This window comes from Prionailurus bengalensis, chromosome C2 (assembly GCF_016509475.1).
Source record: "Prionailurus bengalensis isolate Pbe53 chromosome C2, Fcat_Pben_1.1_paternal_pri, whole genome shotgun sequence".
Lineage (NCBI taxonomy): Eukaryota > Metazoa > Chordata > Mammalia > Carnivora > Felidae > Prionailurus > Prionailurus bengalensis.
In genome coordinates this window covers 67,235,525-67,255,768 of record NC_057350.1, presented here as the reverse complement: position 1 = coordinate 67,255,768, position 20,244 = coordinate 67,235,525, and the positions used below count along the sequence as shown (strand labels likewise).

Below are 20,244 nucleotides of genomic sequence, written 5' to 3'. Positions count from 1 at the left end.
AGACACATGAAAAGATAATCAACGTCACTCCTCATCAGGAAAATACAAATCAAAACCACACTGAGATACCACCTCATGCCAGTCAGAGTGGCTAAAATGAACAAATCAGGAGACTATAAATGTTGGAGAGGATGTGGAGAAACAGGAACCCTCTTGCACTGTTGGTGGGAATGCAAACTGGTGCAGCCACTCTGGAAAACAGTGTGGAGCTTCCTCAAAAAATTAAAAATAGATCTCCCCTATGACCCAGCAATAACACTGCTAGGAATTTACCCAACGGATACAGGATGCATAGGGGCACTTGTACCCCAATGTTTATAGCAGCACTTTCAACAATAGCCAAATTGTGGAAAGAGCCTAAATGTCCATCAGCTGATGAATGGATAAAGAAGATGTGGTTTATATATACAATAGAATACTACTTGGCAATGAGAAAGAATGAAATCTGGCCATTTGTAGCAATATGGATGGAACTGGAGAGTGTTATGCTAAGTGAAATAAGTCAGAGAAAAACAGATACCATATGTTTTCACTCATATGTGGATCCTGAGAAACTTAACAGAAGACCAGGGAGAAGGGAAAGAGGAGAAAACAAGTTACAGAGAGGGAGGAAGGCAAACCATAGGAGACTCTTAAATACTGAGAACTGAGGGTTGATGGGGAGTGGGGGAGAGGGGAAAGTGGTTGATGGGCATTGAGGAGGGCACCTGTTGGGATGAGCACTGAGTGTTGTATGGAAACCAGTTTGACAATAAATTATATTTAATATTAAAAAAAAAGAGCCTCCTAGGGAATATGGTCAGGAAGTGAGTTGCCAGAACAAATATAAAATATCCATTTAAAATTCTCCTCTCCCTGTCTTCTGACCCCTTCTTTAATACTATACTTCTCTACTTTATTTACCATATACTTTTGTTGAGTCCAGCCTTCAAAGAACCATCCCAACAAATGATTCAGAACAGATCCAGGTGTCCTTCTCAAAGCATTAAATCCAAATTATGGTTGAGTGCCCCCATGTAAATGAACTCTCCTCTATGTAGCCCCTATACTCAACCCTTTAAAAAACATTCCTATACACTTGGTGACTATCCAATTCCTAAATTCCTTTGGTGGGGAGGGATTCATATGTAGTGCCTATTTCTTTCAGGAGGAAAACTTATGCTTATATATTAGGCTGTACTGAACTCTGAGATCTAATTACTGGGCTGAAGGTAATGAAATTGAAGGTTGATCTTGTGAGGGTAAAATCATCAGGCAAGAAAACTACCTAATTTCATCAGTCATTTACAGTCTTCTAGAAAAGGAGAACCATTCTCTGGAAATAGTAAAAGAGGTACTTCTGTTGGCCAGGAGGGATCAAGGAAATTGGAGAGGGTGAAATTCTCAGGCTTATACTCACAAATTTCCCTATTCCAAGTGTAGTGGTTGAATAATGTCGCCCAGACCCTCAGAATGTGCCCTTATTTGAAAATTAGGTCTTTACATATGTAATTTGTTAAGAATTTTGACATGCGGGGCATCTGGATGGCTCAGTCCGAAGAGCATGAGACCCTTGATCTCAGGGTTATAAGTCTGAGCCCCATGTTAGGTGGAGACAATTTTTTTGAGATGAAATCATCCTTGACTAAAGGGTAGGCCCTAAAGCCAATGACTGGTGTCCTTGTAAAAGAGGAGAGGACACAGAGGCATAGAGAAGAAGGTCATGTGAAGACAGAGAAAGAGACTGGAATCATGCTGCCAGACATCAAGGGACACTAGGAGCCACAAGAAGCTAGAAGAGGCAAGAAAGGGTTCTCTCCTAGAGCCTTGAGAAGGAGCATGGCCTGACAAATATCTTGATTTTGGAGTTCTGCCTCCAAAAGGAAATAATAAATTTCTGTTGTTTGAAGTCACCCAGTGTACAGAATTTTGTTATGGCAGCCCTAGGAAGTGAATATATCAGGAATCAGGGTCACACTCTTTACTTATCAGGGCTTTAATTAATATATTACCTTAAATGACAAAAAAACAAACCAAACCAAAAAACAAAACAAAACAAGACCAAAAAACAAAAAACACCTGTCAGTTTTAATTAAGATTTGTTGAGATGAAGAGAGTATCCTGGATTCTCTGGGTAGGCCCAATCTAATCACATGAGTCCTTAAGAGTTGAGAATCTCTCCCAGCTATGGTTAAAAAGAGATGCTATGTTATCTTTGAAGATGGAGGAAGGGAGATTTAAGCCTAGAAATGTGTACAGTTTACAAAAGGTTAAAAAGGCAAGAAAATAGATTCTCCTCTAGAGCTAGCAAAAAGGAATGCAACCCTGCTAATATCTTGATTTTAGCTCAGTGAGACCTGTATTGGACTTCTGGCCTACAGAACTATAAGATAATACATTTGTGTTGTTTCAAACTACTAAATTTGTGATAATTTACATCAGAATAGAAAATAATACAAGGGGCATCAAAGGAAGCTGTTTTTTTTTTTCCATCATCATTATAGTCATCCTTGTTCTTTATCAGTTAAACACCACAAGTACTTTAAATCCTACTGTCTTACCTTTCCATCAGCCCCTTTCCCAATTATTCATATGAGGATGTTTAAGTAATTATGATGTCACTGCATGATAAAGTTTAATACCACTTCATCTGGCACCTTCAGTGGGTTCTTTGATTTTAAATTGGAGACAGTTCAAACCCAAACTCCTATCCTGAGGGTCTACAATCTAGAACAGGAGGCAGCAAACTTTTTATGTGAAGGGATAGACAGTAAATAGTTTAGGCTTCACAGGACTTACAGCTCTGTCACAACTGCTGACTTTACTCTTGTGGTAAGAAAGCAACCACAGACAATATGTTAGTGGTTAGCATGGCTGTGTCCCAAAAAAACATTTTATAAAAATAAGGCCTCAAGCGAGATTTGTCCCATTGGCTCTAGCTTGCAATCCCTGATCTAGAACAATTCTGATAATTATTGTCTTAACCAGGGTTCTGTGGAAAACAGCCTGAGGCTAGGCTTAAGTGCCAATGTTTCATAGAGAATTGCAATCTCAGAGCTGTAATAATAAAGGAAAACTGAAGTAAAGCAAAGACGTAAAAGTAAGATGATACATGATCACACTAATCACTACTTTATGGGAGAAGACAAAGAGACACAGCCAATCACTCAGCATGTATATATGTTTGGCATTGCTAGATGTCTCTAACAGTCTATGTGGAAAAACCATAATTCAGAATAGCCCAACCACAGAGAGGAAGGAAAGGAGAATTTATTTCTGTGTCTTGTCTAATATTGGTCAAGGTTTTCTCCATGGGAAGTTAATACCCCCTCATTTCAGAGTCTTGTCATTTGACTCCTTTGGTAGCTGGTAGGAAAGCCAGATATCATATCTTATAGTATGGTATATTATCTGAATCCAGAATTAAAGGGAGAAGCTAAGACTTGGCATAGCCAGTCTACTTAAGAAAACAGTACTGTATAAAACTGATTAATTTTGCCAAAACAGAGATGAAGCAAACAGTCATGATTTGGGGATACAGACAGGCCTGAGAGAATTCAAGGAAATGTATACAGTATTATGCCCAATATAAGCATCTCTCAGTTCAAGGGCAGCCTCTTCGATTTGATACACTAATGCACAGTTTCTTTAGTAAATAATATCTCAGAGAGAGGATGGTCTGTTTTCTGATTCCACAATACTATGTTGTTTCAATATTACACTTAACATCAGTAATGTGTTCCTTCTTTCACCTCACCACAAAGCCTCTGTGGAAAATTGTCCCTTCCAGGTTGAATTTATCCCAGAAATGTAAATGTTTTTAATTAGAAAACCTATTAGTATTTCAACAAATTAACAATTTAAGGAATACTCATCTTGTAGTATAAGTACATGATAGCTTTCTTTTTTTTGTAATATAAGTGTCTGACATTAAACTTTTGATTGCTGAGGCATTCACTTCAGACATCCATCTTGAAGAAACACATTGCAAGCTACATGACTAAATAAAGAGCCAGGATACCCCACCCATGAAGTTCCCCTTTTTTAGAAAGCTCTGGTTGACACAGATAAACTGACAATTTGATTGACAGCTTACTTTTCCTTTCCCACACTTAAATTCCCACTCTTCTGTTTTATTTCACAAATAAAGTGAACATGTGAAACCCTAGGCATTCCATCCTCAATAAAATCAGAACCCCAGGTACATACACTCTCTCTTTCTCTACCTATGACTTCACTGAATGGCCCCAACCATGTTGTGTACCCTCTAGGACTCATGAACAATAATCTTGTTTTTCAAAGTTCCCTGATGATTGTTGTTGAGGGGTATCTTGACCATTAAAAAAACCCACAAGGGCTGGTCTAGCCACAACACTGGCTCTGAAAAAGGAAATGTTGATGATAGCTGGTTCAAGTCCAGCTAGTGTCCCCAGGTATTTCTAGATCCTATATAGCATCCTTATCAATAGACTGAGATTAGCACAGAACATATCTCAATGCATGTAGAAACGCATCCAAAAAATTCAACACTGTTTATAATTTAAAACTCTTTGAATATTGGAAATAGGTGAACTTCATAAAAGCAATCAACCAAAAACCTGTAGCAAACATCTTAATTTTGAAATCTTGGAAGATATTTCTTTTGCAGTTGGAAACAAAAGAAAGTTCCCATTAAAGCCATTTATATTCACCTCCACTGGGTTCCTATCCAACAAAACAAATATGTATATAAAAATATATAAATATTAGAAAGGAAGAAACAAAATTTGTCTATGTTTGCTATGCTTTTATACATAGCATATTCCAGGTAATCTAAGGACAGCCATTAAAAACAAAACATTAGGTGACACAATGAACACAAAATAACAAAATCAATATTTTATGCACTAAAAAGACTTAAAATTAATTTTTAAAAAAATTAATTCACAGAAGCAATAAAATCTATAAAGTACTTAGAATTAATCTAACAAAAGATATACATATGAATTTTGTGGAAAAAGTTATAAAGCTATATAGAAAAAAAGAAGGCTAAAGGAAACACTATGTTTATAGTTGGAACATTCATATCTTAAAGAAGTAAATTTTTTCTAATCAGTATGTTCAAATTACAAACAAAATCCCAGGAGACATTTACATAGAGTTTTAGAAACTGATTCTGCAGTGTATATAGTACAATAAATGTTCAGAAAAAGCCAAGATAGAGAAGGAAGAGGTGGAGGACATACCAGATAACAAGATGTTTTGTAAAGGTATTATTACTAATAAAATGTAGTAACAGTACACTAATAAATAAATATATCAATGCAACAGAGGAAAAGTCCAGAAAAAAGATCCATTCAAGCATGAGAATTTCATATGTGAGTGATATGTCCTTATAAATTAGTAACTAAATTAACTATTCAATAAATGAATTATTTATCTGTAAAAACAGACATATCCCTTATTTCAAACCAATATAAAATAAATTATATTTAAGTTCAAATCTAATCGTGAAATGGAAAGCCTTAAAACTGATCTTCTGTTTTAAAACAAGGATGCTATTTTCCCACAGGAAGAAATGATTTACTGAATAAGATACAAAATGCAAGAAACAAATGAAAAGACTGATAAAATTCAATACATTAAAATAAGAAAAAACCTCTACGTGTCAAAAGGCTGTTGATGGAAGAACTAATGTACAAGAAGTCAAACAATTTGGGGGCACCTGGGTGGCTCAGTTGGTTAAGCATCTCACTCTTGATTTCAGCTCTGGTCATGAAATCGCAGTTTGCAGGATTGAGTCCTGTGGCAGGTTCTGCACTGACAAATGGAGAGATTCTCACTCTCCCTCTCTCTCTCTGCCCCTCCCCTGCTTGTACATGCAGTCATTCGTGCTCTTTCTCTCAAAATAAACGAGCTTTTAAAAAAAGTCAAATGATTTATTCAAGATTTCAAACATGTAGTATTCTGACATTAATACTAATTTATTTCTCATCCCTTTTAATTTTTAATTACTTAACACACATTATATTCATAAAAATATGAACAAAGGGGACTATCAAGGGGCGCCTGGGTGGCACAGTCGGTTAAGCGTCCAACTTCAGCCAGGTCACGATCTCGCGGTCCGTGAGTTCGAGCCCCGCGTGGGGCTCTGGGCTGATGGCTCAGAGCTTGGAGCCTGTTTCCGATTCTGTGTCTCCCTCTCTCTCTGCCCCTCCCCCGTTCATGCTCTGTCTCTCTCCCAAAAATAAATAAACGTTGAAAAAAAAATTTATAAAAAAAAATTTAAAAAAAAGGGGACTATCAATACCTTTGATCACTTTCCCCAGTTCCAATCTCCAGTATCCTCCCCAGATTTGTACATATACTTTCAGGCCTTTTTTCTTGGGTACTTGAATATATAATAAAAACACAAATGCATTATTCAAGTAGCCTTATACTGCACTTATTGTTCTTCAACTTTTATTTTTAAAACATGGATTAAAGAACTTTCCATATCAGTACAGCATTCTATAATATGGATATATTGGCATACATTTATTCCATTTTCTATTAATTGAACTTTATTCTGTTTTCAGTATTTTGGCCCTTGGTAATATAAATAGGATAGACCTCTGAAATGAATTTTCTAAGTCATAATGAATACATGTTTTAAATGGTGAGAATGCCAGATTGCCCATATTGGTATATATACCTACTAGTGCTGTATCTAGGTGTCCATTATTCATTATTAATATTTTCCATTACCTGATATTATTTTTAACTTTTAATATTTTGCCAGTCTGATGTAGAAAAAATGGGATATTGCATTTCCCTAGTACTTATAAGTGAGGATATTTCCTTCTCACAGCAGCCAAACTCTGTTCTTTAGAGGTAAGAGACAACACATTTTCAACTCTTATAACTGCCTTTTCTAGTAAACTTACTCTCATATTTCTAAATAAATTTATATTTCAATTTCTTGATATATTAATTACACATATTGATTTCCTATTATGAAAGATGAGGATATGGTACAAGTTTTTTATATATTTTGCATGTTCATTATTTGCCTACTATACGTAGCAAATATCTCCCTCTTTATTGCCTATCTCTTATCATGATTGTCTTGTTATGGTATATTCCTTAAAGCTTTTAGGTTTTATGTCTTTCCTAAGGATGTCTCTACTTTACAGTAACAACTCATTTCCTATAGTTTCTTCTAAAACTTTCTGAGTTGTGATTTTAATGTTTATGTATTTTCTCCATCTGGAATTTACTTCTGTGAATGGAGTAAGGTAGAGAGACATTACTTTTTTTTTTCAAAATGGATATCCAATTGTCCATCACCATTTATTCAATAGTTTTTTATGTCCTAAAACATCTTCTCTAAAATATCCAAAAATTACCCCAAAAGTCTGAACCATTTCTGGGATACCCATTTACATCTATTGGTCTTTTTGTATCCCCTGTACCAATATCACAATGTATTGTATTACTTTTTAACAATAGCCAAATTATGGAAAGAACCCAAATGTCCACCGACTGATGAATGGCTAAAGAAGATGTGGTATGTATGTGTGTGTGTGTGTGGGGGGGGATATTTTCCATTACCTGATATTATTTTTAATTTTTAATATTTTGCCAGTCTGATGTGGAAAAAATGGGATATTCCATTTCCCTAGTACTTACATGAGGATATTTCCTTCTCACAGCAGCCAAGCGCTGTTCTTTAGAGGTAAGAGGCAACACCCTATGATGCCAAGTGGGATATTCCTCAGCCATAAAGAAGAATGAAATATTGCCATTTGTAATAACACAGGTTGGAGCTAGAAAGTATTATGCTAAGCAATAAAAGTCAAAGAAGGACAAATACCATATGATTTCAGTCATATGTGGAATTTAAGAAACAAAACAGATGAACATAGGGGGATTAAAAAAAAGAGAGGCAAACCAGAAAACAGATTTAACTATAGAGAACAAACTGAAGGTTACTGGAAGGGGAGGTGGCGGTGGGGGATGAGTTAAATGGATGATGGTCATTAAGGAGGGCACTTGCTGTGATGAGCACTGGGAGTTGTATGTAAGTGATGAATCACTAAATTCTATACCTGAAACTAATATTTTTTCTAGTCCATTAAACTTTATTTTTTTCATTTTCTTAAGTTTATTTATTTTCATTATTTTTTATATGTAATTTATTGTCAAACTGGTTTCCATACAACACCCAGTGCTCATCCCAACAGGTGCCCTCCTCAATGCCCATCAACCACTTTCCCCTCTCCCCCACTCCCCATCAACCCTCAGTTTGTTCTCAGTATTTAAGAGTCTCTTATGGTTTCCCTCCCTCCCTCACTGTAACTTTCCCCCCCCCTTTCCCTTCTCCCTGGTCTTCTGTTAAGTTTCTCAGGATCCACATATGAGTGAAAACATATGGTATCTGTCTTTCTCTGCTTGACTTATTTCACTTAGCATAACACTCTCCAGTTCCATCCGTATTGCTACAAATGGCCAGATTTCATTCTTTCTCATTGCTAAGTAGTATTCCATTGTGTATATAAACCACATCTTCTTTATCCATTCATCAGCTGATGGACATTTAGGCTTTTTCCACAATTTGACTATTGTTGAAAGTGCTGCTATAAACAATGGGGTATAAGTGCCCCTATGCATCAGCACTCCTGTATCCGTTGGGTAAATTCCTAGCAGTGCTATTACTGGGTCATAGGGGAGATCTATTTTTAATTTTTTGAGGAACCTCCACACTGTTTTCCAGAGTGGCTGCACCAGTTTGCATTCCCACCAACAGTGCAAGAGGGTTCCTGTTTCTCCACATCCTCTCCAACATCTATAGTCTCCTGATTTGTTCTTTTTAGCCACTCTGACCAGTGTGGTATCTGACCAGTGGTATCTCAGTATGTGAAACTAATATTAAAATGTTTGTTAACTAACCAGAATTTAAATAAAAACTTGAAGTAAAAATTTAAAAAAATATTTTAAATATTTTCCTTTTTAAAAATTTATAGTTACTAATTTTATTTTTCTTCTTAACTGACGTATAATATATAGTGTTATATTAGTTTCAGGTGTACAATATAATGATTCAACAATTCTGTTCTTCCATTTATCTATTTTACCCTTCTCCCCAACCACCTCCCTTCTGGCAACCATGGGTTTGTCTCTATATGTAAAAGTCTGGTTTTTTTTTGGCTTGTCTTTTTTCTCATTGTTCATTTGTTTTGTTTCTTAAATTCCACATATGAGTGAAATCATATGGTATTTGTCTTTCTCTTATTTCACTAAGCATCATACCCTCCAGGTCCATCCATATTGTTGCAAATGGCAAGATCTCATTCTTTTTTATGGCTGAGTAATATTTTATTGTGTATATATACCACATCTTCTTTACTCATCCATCTATGGATGAACACATGGGTTGCTACCATATGTTTGCCATTGTTAACAATGCTGCATTAAACACAGGGGTGCATATATCTTTTCAAATGAGTGGGGGTGTTGTTGTTGTTGTTGTTGTTGTTTTCTTTGGAAAATATCCAGTACTGTAATTATTAGATCATATGGTATTTCTATTTTTAATTTTTTGAGGAACTTCTATGCTGTTTTCCACAGTGGCTGCACCAATTTGCATTCCCAGCAACTGTGTACAAAGCTAGAGGTATCACAATTCCAGAATTCAAGATACACTATAAAACTGTAGTAATCAAAACAGCATGGTACTGGTATAAGAACAGACACATAGATCAATGGAACAGATTAGAGAGCCCAGAAATAAACCCATGCTTATATGGTCAATTAATCTATAATAAAGGAGGCAAGAATATATAATGGAGAAAAGACAGTGTCTTCAACATATGATGCTAGGAAAACTAAGTTGCACGTCATCCTTGCCCAGGGGCCATTCCAATCTTCTCTGTAATTTTAATATATGTGCTGCCAAAGGAGCACAGTGCTTAGAAAACTAGACAGCTACATGCAAAAGAATGAAAATGTACTGCTTTCTTATACTATACACAAAAATAAACTAGAGGCGCCTGGGTGGTACAGTCGGTTAGGCGTCCGACTTCAGCCAGGTCACAATCTCGCGGTCCGGGAGTTCGAGCCCCGCGTCGGGCTCTGGGCTGATGGCTCAGAGCCTGGAGCCTGTTTCCGATTCTGTGTCTCCCTCTCTCTCTGCCCCTCCCCCGTTCATGCTCTGTCTCTCTCTGTCCCAAAAATAAATAAAACGTTGAAAAAAAATTAGGGGCACCTGGGTGGCGCAGTCGGTTAAGCGTCCGACTTCAGCCAGGTCACGATCTCGCGGTCCGTGAGTTCGAGCCCCGCATCAGGCTCTGGGCTGATGGCTCAGAGCCTGGAGCCTGTTTCTGATTCTGTGTCTCCCTCTCTCTCTGCCCCTCCCCCGTTCATGCTCTGTCTCTCTCTGTCCCAAAAATAAATAAACGTTGAAAAAAATTAAAAATTTATAAAAAAAAAAAAAAAGACAACTCAAAAATGGATTAAAGACCTAAATATGAGACCTGAAACCATAAAACTCCTAGAAGAAAAAATGGGTGGTAAATTCTTAGACATCAGCTGTAGAAATATTTTTCCAGATATGTCTCTTCATGCAAGAAAAACAAAAGCAAAATTAAGCTAGTGGGACTACACCAAAATAAAAGGTTTTGCACAGCGAAGGAAACCATTAATAAAACAAAAAGACAACCTACTGAATAGGAAAAGATATTTGCAAATGATATATGCAATAAGGGGTTAATATCCAAAATATATTAAGAACTTATACAACACCAAAAAAAACCCCCAAATAATCCAATTAAAAATTGGGCAGAGGCCCTGAATAGACATTTTTCCAAACAAGACATACAGATGACCAACAGACACATGAAAAGATGCACAACATCGCTCATCATCAAGAAAATGCAAATAAAAACTACAATGAGATTGTCACCTTACACTTGTTAGAGTGGCTGAAATAAAAAACAGAAGAAATAACAAGTGTTGGTGAGGATCTGGAGAAAAATACTTTCTTATGAATTTTAGAATAATTTCCTTAAAAATAAGTAAATTCTGATGACACCTGATTGGAATTACAGTGTATTAATGGATCAATTTGAAGAAATCCAATGTTCTTTCTATTACCATCAGGCAACTTGACTTTCAGGCTCAATATTTATTAGACAAATTCACTTTCTATCATTTAAAAATAAACAAAGAAGAAAACCTATACTAACTAATTTATACAGGTGTTTTCTATGGTATTTAGCAAAAAATATATTATTGAAGAAGGAATATTTATGATGAAAGTGATGCTTTAGATCTTTTCATGTTATCAACTTTGTTTCCTCAAAATGAAAATTATGGATAATCAAAATGAATAAGGATTATTTCCATAACCTGAGAAATTTTTCTGTATAATTACCTATTTATAAAATCAAGATTGGCTAATTTATGATTATTTAATATTGGTCATGTATCATTACCAAAACTGAATAGCAGAGGCCTATGATTAATGATATTGATAATCAAATTGTTAAGTTCCAGCACAGAATATTTGAAAATGGAAGTTGTTCCACATGTCCCATACCTTCCTCAAAATTCTAGAATTAAATATCAACCTTAACTCTAGGTGAAAAAAGAGACTTAACTTGGGACCATTATTGTGAACAATTCATTCATTCATTCGTTTATTTGCTCATTCATTCATTCAACATATTTTAATTTTAGAAAACACTGAATGCTATGAACTGTGCTACAAGCTAGGTACAAAATAAGAACAAGAAACACCTTCATTCAAGAATGAGGAAAATAAATGCAAGAATAATGGTATTGTAATACTCACTTTCCCTTCATCTCTTGGGCTATCACTTAAATGTACAACTGGACCTGGATGAGTCTTTGTGGATCTGTTAAATTAATTCAAAATAGTAATTAAAAAATAAAAATTAAAACACCTTACCATTAGAGACTGGAACAAAGAAATTATACTAGAATATACTCTTAATAATCTGAGAGTTATTCATTTGAAATTTGGTTGTTTTTCTTGAAGACTATCTTTCTTTCTCCTAGTAACTCTGTTAAAATAGGTGTAACTGTTTTAAAATCAGGTTTAAGAACATAGATCCATATAACAATAGGGTTCTTCATTTCTTTTTTGTTTTAAATGTTTATTTATTTTTGAGAGAGCAAGCATAAGCAGGGGAGGGGCAGAGAGAGAAGGGGACAGAGGATCCAAAGCAGGCTTTGTGCTGCAGACAGACCCAATGTGGATCTCAAACTCACAAACCATGAGATCACGACCTGAGCTGAAGTCAGACGCTTAACCGACTGAGCCACCCAGGTACCCTAGGATTCTTTATTTCTATAGCACAAAAATTAAATACCCAAAGGGACAATATTAATAATGAAAGCGATGCTTTCATATTTTCATGTTATCAACTTTATTTCCTCATTATCAAAGGAAAATTATGAATAATCAAGATGATGCCTTTTCATAAAAGTATGGATTTATGGACTGGGCATTTTTATGTTTGTTGCCTTATCTGGACCTCCGAAAATTTAAAATTGAACTTTTAGTTACACAAGAAAGAAAACTTACACAGCCATAAGGCTAATGCTGTAAATCCTTGCAACCAAATTGCAAAGTATATAACTGATTTACAATTTCTTTTGACATAAAATCTCTAATTTTGCTCCTAAGAAAAGTTTAGTATCTCCTTTGATTTACAAAGAAACTCTCTCTAGTGATAGCCAGATTACAGAAAACTGACAAACTGAGGAAACATAGTTCACTGGTTATGTCTTACTTATTTGTTATCTAGGGTAAGCAATAACAGGTAACTATGTGTCTAAGTGCATATTGTTAAAAGGACCTATGCTCTGTAAATCTGACTTCAAATTTATTCTACTCTGATATCTAGCATGTTTCTTTTGTGTTCCCTATTTTAACATACTGTTAAATATGATTATGTCATGGTTAAATATAATATGACTTGATATGACCATAGATTTGTTACTGCTCTTTTTTCCACATCCTTTCTTCAACAGCCTATTTGTGCCAGACTAATTCTATTATGATTATATTGACATAATTCTAATTTATTTCTTATGCACACATTAAAACCATCAAAGATTCTTCACAAAATAGTAAAGAAGATTAAATTTTAAAAACTTGTTGGAATCAGAGAAAACTGACAAATTAAGTAACTCTAGGTTCCCTAGATACCGACTCCCCACAGTGACTCAGAGGAATAAATACAGATTTATTAGATATTTTGTTACTGGTTTTATCCTAAATCTCATTATCTAAAAATGGAAATAGTAGTACTGACTTTACTGAGTAATTATGAAAATTAGAACATATATATATATATATATATATATATATATATATATATCACCTAATATAATGGCAAAACATGTTAAGCACTCAATGAACAGTATGCATTATGACTGCTGTAAATCAATGGAATAATTGGGAACCAGAGTTACTACTTGCATTCTAAATGTAGTGTTTTATTAGAGTATAAGTGCCTCTGATAAGGACAATGTCCTTCAATTATCCTTTGGAAATTAATAATATCCAACAAACTACATACCCCTGTCTCTTGGGTTTGATTGGAACAGCAAATAACAAAGTGTACTCTATGATTAACTAGTAAATATATAAGTTATTTCACTTAAAGAGTGTTCCATATTTAAAAAGTTTGGGAAACCCTGAATCAAACATAGTTACATATTTTTTTCTTCTATAAAACTTCTTAAAGCCACAATTTGCAAGTGAATATTGCAAATCTTTGATATTTTCCAAAAGTGCTGGTTCATAGGATCCTTCCTCATTGACCATATTAAGGCAATCACTGAAATATACTTTAAGAAACACTACTAAGGCCACATGCAAGACTCTACCATTTAGACTCTCAAACTCTGTTAAACACTCAAGTTCAGAAAATAATCTAGCATTAAACTTCAGTTGTTTGTATTTACTTTTTCAGACTATAGAAGATATATTATTGGTTGTAAAAAAGAAAGAAATGAAGGAAGGAAGGAAGGAAGGAAGGAAGGAAGAAAGCCAAACTTAGAAAACACTAATAGTCAAAAGAAAAAAACCTCTCATATTATTTCACTGCCTAAATATAACGACTACTAACATTTTGATATGTTTTTTCTGACTTTTCCCCTGACATTGTACCTCCAAAAACCATCAAGCATTCCTTGAAAAACTTATAGCCATAAAGCATTGGTGTACTCTAGATTCTGTAAATCCTACAAAAATTACTTTAGGTAGAATTATCAATGACCTTAAAGTCATGTAATATCTATCTAAATAATGCCCAATAATATTTCTAGGTATCCCTATTTATTTATCTTCCTCCCATTCACCATGATAGCTTCTTAATAGTTTCCTTTGTGGACTTTATTTCTCTTTCTATATCTTAAATACTGATATTCCTTTTCATTCTGCCCTTGTCTGTCATCTATTCCCATGTTATATATGGTCATGAATTCAAGAATGCACAGGAGCCAGGCAAGATTTGCAAATGAATTAAATAGGCTGAATGAGAACTGTGCCAAATTGGATGCACATTATCCACCTACAAAAGGTGGATTGATTATTGACTGCCATGACAACAATACTGAACTAGAATTGTCTCATCATGAATTTTCATGAAAATCTGGAAGTACAACTTTTTATTTCTACTCTACCAATTTTCAAATATTACAAATAACTCAGAACATACTTAAAACTCTGGTAGCCAAACAAAACATATCTGTGAGTCAGAATTGGTTGAGTGTCTGCTAGTTTGCTACCTGTTTCCTATATACTCTTCATACACAATCTCATCTTTTTTCATGGTTTCAATGATGATAAATTCAGATCTCATTACCTTCAGATCCATATATCCCACTTCATATCATTTTGAATGTCTTACAAACACATACAATTCAACCTACCTAAAATTGAACTCATTATTTTACTCCCAACTTACTCAATCTCCTACTTTATTTCACTAAATGGCACCCTTACCTACACAGTGGCTCAAGCCTAACATCTCTTAATTCTTCTCGTTGTTCTTAGATCCTTCCATAATACCCAAGTCTGGCCTCTTCTATCTTCTATTTATTTAATTATGACAGCTTATCTCCACTCCTAAATCAATCATAATGTTTACCTAAAATACAGTCTTTCTCTCTTTAATCATTTCTTCATATCTGCCTCAGAGTAGTCTTCCTAAATGCATATTTAATCAAGTCAACTCTCTGCATAAAGCCCTTCAAAATCTAGCCCTTGGCCTTAGAAGTCCAAACTTCTCAAACTGCCTTAAAAAGCATATTATATCCCCTGATTACTTCTCCTTTGTCATCCTCTCTCCCAGGTATTACAACCAACTAAACTACTTAAAATTCCTGTGCATGGAACAAAAACTCTCTCAAATTCCACCCTTTAAACTTTCTATCTGCTCCTCCTAGAGTACTTCCACCCCTGTCTCCCAATTCTTCACTCAACTGAAATTCTCATCCTGTCAGATAGCAACATAGATGTAACTTCCTTCACAGACACTTCTCTGAGACCCCATGTTAGGTGTCCTTCTTATGGAATTGCCACATTTTATTCCCAATATATTGGAATTGCCTTTTTAATTAATCTCACCTTTATTAGACTAAAAGCCCCAAGAGGACAGTAACTATGTCTTCACAGTTCATAGTTGTTTCCAGTACAGAGCATATCGTAGTGTACAATAAACATGTTTGAGTGATTGTTAAACACAAGTCTTACATTTATTACTTAATTCTGAATTTCATGCTCAAATTTTAATCATATGTAGAAAAAAATAGGTTATATATTTTTAACGTTTATTTATTTTTGAGACAGAGAGAGACAGAGCATGAACGGGGGAGGGTCAGAGAGAGGGAGACACAGAATCTGAAACAGGCTCCAGGCTCTGAGCTGTCAGCACAGAGCCCGACGTGGGGCTCGAACTCACGAACTGTGAGATCGTGACCTGAGCCGAAGTCGGACGCTTAACCGACTGAGCCACCCAGGCGCCCCGGTTATATATTTTTAAAAGCCAGGGCTGTTCCACAGAAATATTTATTTTTGTGCTCAAACCTGGAATACATTTTCCCATAGAAATATTTTTATGTCAGTGTAGTTCTATGCTACTATTTTATGGGTCTATAAACATCACTGTTTCTATGGAAAATGTGTTCCAGTTTCCAAATAATTAATACATACATTTTGGGAGCACAAAATATTTATAATTATGGGAATTGACTATAATTACAATTAAGAGGCTTCACTAAAAAAAGAAACAAATTACAAAATAACATTGAATGGAAAGTATTTCAAGTAAGAACTTACCTAGTAATAATTTCACATCTCTTAAAGACAATTCTGCATTTGCTATACTTAGAAAATGTATTGTTAAAACTTGTGTCTAAAATTCTATTACTGAAATGATCTTTTAAATATATATTTATTATTGTCCCATACACTTGACACATATTAACAGGAAGTGGCATGTATTTTCTAATGTATCTGAAGAGGTAGAGAGCAGTTAAAAGACTGTTCTAGGAGACTGGCAGTTGCCATTTAAAATTATATGTATCACAATGGATATATAATTGCATGGAACACACTTTTGGAAATTTGGTCTATGTAAACCAAGAAACATTCAAGAGGTAATGTTGTCTACTAATAATTTCTTGAGGATATTTCAGGACATTTTTCAGAGGCATGTACAACTCTATAAAAGATGATATTTCTATAAATGGTAGATTCTATTATGATGCTGTATCACATGTCTAAGATCATACTATGAAAAATAAAAGTGTCTTATTTTATTTTAGTTCCTTCTAATTTTACCCTCCTTTACAGTTTTTAAATTCATCATTAGTCCTGAAATCGTAAAAGTTAGACTATATAAATACATACAGGTAAAGTAGAAATCACTAATGAACTATGAAAAGTATTTGGTAAGTATGTGAATATGGAAACAAAACAGCAAAAGTGATGAAATATTTGATATATTTGGATAATAAACTTCTTAATTAGCATCATTCAACTAAACACAAATGATACATCTATTACTATTTGTACTAATGTTAAATTTGTATAAAAGTTTATAATTCAATCTCTCAAGTTTATTTATGTTTTTATCAATATCCTAAAACAATATTATGAAAGCAAACATTAAGTTCATCCCTATTTACCACTTCTATAGAACTGAGATTATAGTGGGAAAATCTTTCCCAAATAGCTAAAAAAGTAAATAATTTTTGGAAGACATAGTTGACTATAGGATAAACTTTTTTTAAAATACACATATAGAACATCAAAATATATATGAGTAAAATAGCTCATGCCAATTATGAATGAAAGCTGTAAGTCAATAGTAGAGTGTAACTATCAAAGTAACTCTTCAGTAGTGTCATCAATCACTTAGTAACCACTCTGTGGAAAGCACCAAAATAAGCGAAGTATGAAGAAAAAGAAAGGAACAGTGAACAAAGATTCTGCCCTGGAGCAGCTCTTAATCTAATCAGGGATGAAGAATTACCATTGATAAAAGACCCATTAGGACATAATACAAAAGGAATATTATAAGAAGATCATAATTAGTAATAACCTTTCCTATCAAGTAATATACAGGCACACTGAAACATTAAAAATTGGGAATGGTAGATTTATCATAAAGACCAGACTCAAGCTTCATAAAAATAGGCTGTTTTAATCAGAGCTTTGGAGAATTAATTATGTAACTTAGAATATATCTATACAAGAGAGAGAATGAGCCAGCCTCAAGTTAAATATATCTTATTAAGGACCTAATATGCACAGAACATAAACATTTATTAAAGAAAAATTTTTTCCTGATTAAGTGACCAGGAGACAGTGACCAGGAAAATTGTCCATGTATGTACCACAAAAAGATAACTTGGAATTCCACAAAGCTTCACATTTGGGGAATTTCACATTTTTACATGTGCATAAACTTAAATATCAATGCCAAAGTCAAAGTGGTAATTACCACTAACCACATATCCAAATGGATGCATATGTCAAAACATGAAAAATATTGATAAATTGATTCTCCTTAGAACTCTGAACAATATGTTAGGCAAATGAAGAATAAGCTACCACCAATAAAAAATATGTGAACTGATTATGATTATTTTTACATAAAATGAAATGTGGTCACAATCCACTTGCCATTCCCATTGGAAGCGTCTATACTAAGAATGACAATAAAGAAATGAGATGATTTCCTGTATAACTTTTAGAATGAGTCTTAGCTTATTATCATCAAATTTTACATACATAACCCTTAGTTATTCAGAAACTCTTAAGTATTCAGAAAGGCTAAAATAAGAATATGTTAATACTACAATAATTTTAAGTCTGTACAGTTTCAAATTATTTTAGCTAAACTTTTCACACAAATTAATCATAAATTAGCTATAAATGTTTCAAATAACTCTGTAATTTGACATATATTTTACATAACCATGTGAAATATTTAAGCCAAATAAAGTGATATTCAGATTCAAACTTACAGCTCAATTGCCTTGTTCCACATGATAACATATCCAGAAAGAATGAAAGATTCAATATTTACAATATGTGTATTTCCTCTTTCTGTTCCAACATAGAGCCATTTACTCTGGAAAGGTAGATGACAGTAAGTAATTCTGAAAGAAAGAAAATTACAATTAAAATATCTAAATTTTATATTTGGTCAGCATTATATTTTCCTTATACTTATTAGGTAGCGATAGCTATATAAACAATAAAATTTACTATGCACTCAAGTAGCATTTATTTACTAGCAGAGGATATAGGATATATAACAAGAGTACATCATTAAAAATAATTATGATAATAATAACCACTATTTAATAAGTATCTACCATGGACATTAACATATATTGTTTCTAATTCTGAAAAGAGCACTCCAAGACAGATAAATATTTCTATTTTACACAGAGGAAACTGAGGCCAGGAATTTTTATTTTTACTGGCAGAGGACACCTAGTAAGTGGCAAAACTGGGATTCAAATATACTCCTATCTGATTGCAAAATTAGCATATTTATACACTGGTCATTTTGCTTCAGTAATATTCACTTCAAATAGAAATTAAGTACATAGGAAACAAATTTCAGTTAGAGAATTTGTAGCTTTGTCTGCATAAGATCATAAATTATTTACTATTTATTCAGATGCTTGGAATCTAATTAGTATAAAGAAAACTTATAAGGTCAGAGATCTGCCATACTATTCCTTTGGGCTTTTTTATTCTGCCTTTATCTTCACAGTAGGTTTTCTGACCAATTCTGGGAACCTGTTCTATAGCCAACACAACCATGACACCTATAAATAAAATATGGGAATTTACCAGAGCCTTCTATTGACAGTGTATCACTCTTTAGTTTTGCCTATTCAGGCTCCTTAATCACTCTTAAAATGACAAGGGAGGTAAGTTCATAGTCATCCATTGTCAGAACTTATTATTGAATCATAATATTTCCTAGAATTCACTCAGAAAGAGAGATGGTAAATTGTTAGAAGAACAGGACAGAATTCTGATGCCAGGCAGGCAGACCAATACGGGGGGAAAAAAAGGAATGTGAATGGTAAATTCCCCCCAAAATTCTATTTCATACCTCTTTTTTATATAAGACTAAACATACAGTCTGTTGAATTTATATTCTCAGTCTGGTTCATTGAAGTATTCAACAGCCTACCTCTCTAAATCAAAATGTATTAAAAAGAATTCTGCTAAAAAAAAAAAAAGGTATTCTGCTAAAAGCACCTTGCACATTACATCCAAAAATCTAGAAATCCTGTTATCATATATGTACTTACAGTTAATTGGCAATCTAATTGAAGTGTAACCCATGTGATATTGGACAAGTCTGATTAAAACCTAAAGTCTAGAAGTGCTATTGCCAAGGAATATTTAATAATGTCCCACAGGAAATAATATGATGGTCATGTTTCTAGGCAATGAAGGATCTATTTCAAATTCAATGTAAGTGGAAAAAGGAAACTCATTTTAAAGAGGATTTAGATTACCCTTTCTGAATCACAGAGTTGAAAAAAACACTAATTTAATAAAAGTAAACAAAAATTTAGTAGTTCTAGTAGATAAAGAGCAAACTTCAATATGACCTAGTCATTTCCAAGGTTAACAAGAAAAATCTAAAAAGCGCCACGATTCAGTAATGAAGGCTGAAGCAAGAGGCAGAACTCTAGTATAGAGAAACTTTACAAGAATGATGGAATACATGA

The 20,244-nt window shown here is 34.0% G+C and overlaps 1 protein-coding gene and 1 pseudogene across 5 annotated transcripts in view; both read right to left on the bottom strand.

Moving 5' to 3' along the window:
- The window catches only part of STXBP5L (syntaxin binding protein 5L), a 399,447-nt gene that overhangs the window by 234,690 nt on the left and 144,513 nt on the right, over nt 1–20,244 (bottom strand). For all 5 annotated transcript variants that reach the window (XM_043594274.1, XM_043594278.1, XM_043594276.1 and 2 more), the window contains exons 6-7: nt 18,508–18,642; nt 11,792–11,855 (exon numbers count right to left, since the gene is read on the bottom strand). In XM_043594274.1, the coding sequence (XP_043450209.1) occupies nt 11,792–11,855; nt 18,508–18,642 (199 nt within the window). The remainder of the gene's footprint in view (nt 1–11,791; nt 11,856–18,507; nt 18,643–20,244) is intronic.
- On the bottom strand, nt 9,806–9,903 carry LOC122492490 (annotated as a pseudogene).